At 35.9% G+C, this 1,761-nt stretch overlaps 1 protein-coding gene across 1 annotated transcript; it reads right to left on the bottom strand.

Moving 5' to 3' along the window:
* Window positions 1-256: 256 nt before the first annotated feature.
* LOC149777749 (TM2 domain-containing protein biscotti-like) lies at window positions 257-1,409 on the bottom strand. Its single transcript, XM_089938798.1, has one exon. It carries the CDS (start codon window positions 1,381-1,383, stop codon window positions 790-792), a length of 594 nt encoding a protein of 197 aa, XP_089794924.1. The 5' UTR covers window positions 1,384-1,409; the 3' UTR covers window positions 257-789.
* Window positions 1,410-1,761: the final 352 nt, after the last annotated feature.

Below are 1,761 nucleotides of genomic sequence, written 5' to 3'. Positions count from 1 at the left end.
CATAGACATCATTCCATGTTTTCATACAGGTTGCACTTAAAAATGTATATGATATTCTTCGTTAAAATATTTTCCCTTTTAATACGTTTTTTTTCAATTCTTAATAAGCAATTAAAAATGCAATTCTGTTTTCTTAAACTTGGGATATTTATCAGAAATAAATAACCTGTGTTTGTACTGATGTCTCACCCAAAGTAAAGCTTGCCCCAATGTACTTTAGTCTCACCTTTAATATAGAACAGTACAGCTTGCCCCATTGTACTTCAGTCTCACCTTTAATAAAGAACAGTACAGCTTGCCCCAATGTAAGTCAGTCTGACCCTTATTATAGAACAGTACAGCTTGCTCCATTGTACTTCAGTCTCACCCTCAATATAGTACAGAACAAAACACTATAATCTATAATTATTTTAACTCAAGTAATATTCATCTGTTGGTCTTGCTGAAGATATACAGAACATACATTGATAGCATCACTTTTCTGAACTATTTGTGTACTTAAATTTCAACATTTGTATTCAAAGTAATTGACAAGCAATGTTTAAAAGAACATTTATCATGTAAAGCTTTTTAATGTTTCTAAACATTCAGTGTAAGGTTAAAATGGCAATGTTCACATGACCGATTTTTTTGTTATGCATGCTACCTGACCCAATCAAATTCCCTCAAATACCATGTAAGAATTTGCAACTTGAGACTATGCAAAATTTTGCAACTTAATAAATTAGACACAAATGTTTTTGTCTGTTGTGACGAACATGAAGAAATAACACGTTTTCCCTTTCACGGTCATGAATAATCTTCTGGTTTTATGTATGTATCATTGTCCATCACAATTCTTATTAACCCTGCACCATAATGATCTATCACGTAGTCCGATCCATCGGAAGGTTTCACAACCTGGATAGCTATAAGCAGAACATCCACCAGCTGGCCTAAAAAGAAGAATCCCAGGGTGGAAAATTTTAGTAATCCAATTGCAGGATATCCAAGGTAAAATCGATCAATACCAAATACTCCCAGAAATATGGATAGCAATAAAGCAGTTTCAAAATGGTATCCATTAGTCCATTTACACGGCACCTCTTTATAGAATCCAACCTCGGTTCCGTTAAAGGTCTGTTCATTGCGCTGTTCATTCAAACATGTGATTTCTGGGGCAGGCATACAGGGTACTGCGACAGTCCTCGTTTCTCTCTTACATCCCTTTGCTTGTTGAGTTTCTGTGTCTATCTCAGGGTCATTACACCAAAACTGTCCCATCAGTAATTCAGAGCACGGTTTTACAGTAAAATTACTTCCTGCTATGGTAGTTTTAAGCACGAAAATATATACTAACAGTTGAATGCGTAAGTTTTTCAAGCATTTTGAACATATCTCCATTGTTTTAGGGTAATATATGTTACTTTTAAGTTACTTTTAAGTTGTCCATTCAGTATCGATCAAAATTCGTTTAACAATGTCAGGCGATGAAAGAACACAGCTCAGATTTTCGCAGTAATCAATTGCTAGAGTTACTTCCCTCTTTTAAAAATGCCACATCTTAAACAGGGAAAGGTGCCCGTGTACAGACTAAACGATTATGTGGAGAAGTAAACAGTATTCACAAATTTTGGGACGTTAGTGAGTTGCTGGCTTATTAGTGTTATAGCATTTTTCCTTGCACAGGGCCAGATTGGGGGGGGGGGTATGTGCACCGCCCCTACGGGTAGGGTTTTTTTTTAACCACCAAACAGTCAAAAATCACCGAACGCAATGCAA

This window comes from Sinohyriopsis cumingii, chromosome 17, assembly GCF_028554795.1.
Source record: "Sinohyriopsis cumingii isolate HCF-2022 chromosome 17, ASM2855479v2, whole genome shotgun sequence".
Taxonomy (NCBI): Eukaryota; Metazoa; Mollusca; class Bivalvia; order Unionida; family Unionidae; genus Sinohyriopsis; species Sinohyriopsis cumingii.
The sequence above is the reverse complement of the archived record's forward strand: the minus strand, read 5'-3'. Positions and strand labels throughout refer to the sequence as shown.

Excerpts from the sequence above, each read along its gene's own strand:
- LOC149777749 (XM_089938798.1), bottom strand. The coding sequence starts at position 1,383 with ATGGAGATATGTTCAAAATGCTTGAAAAACTTACGCATTCAACTGTTA.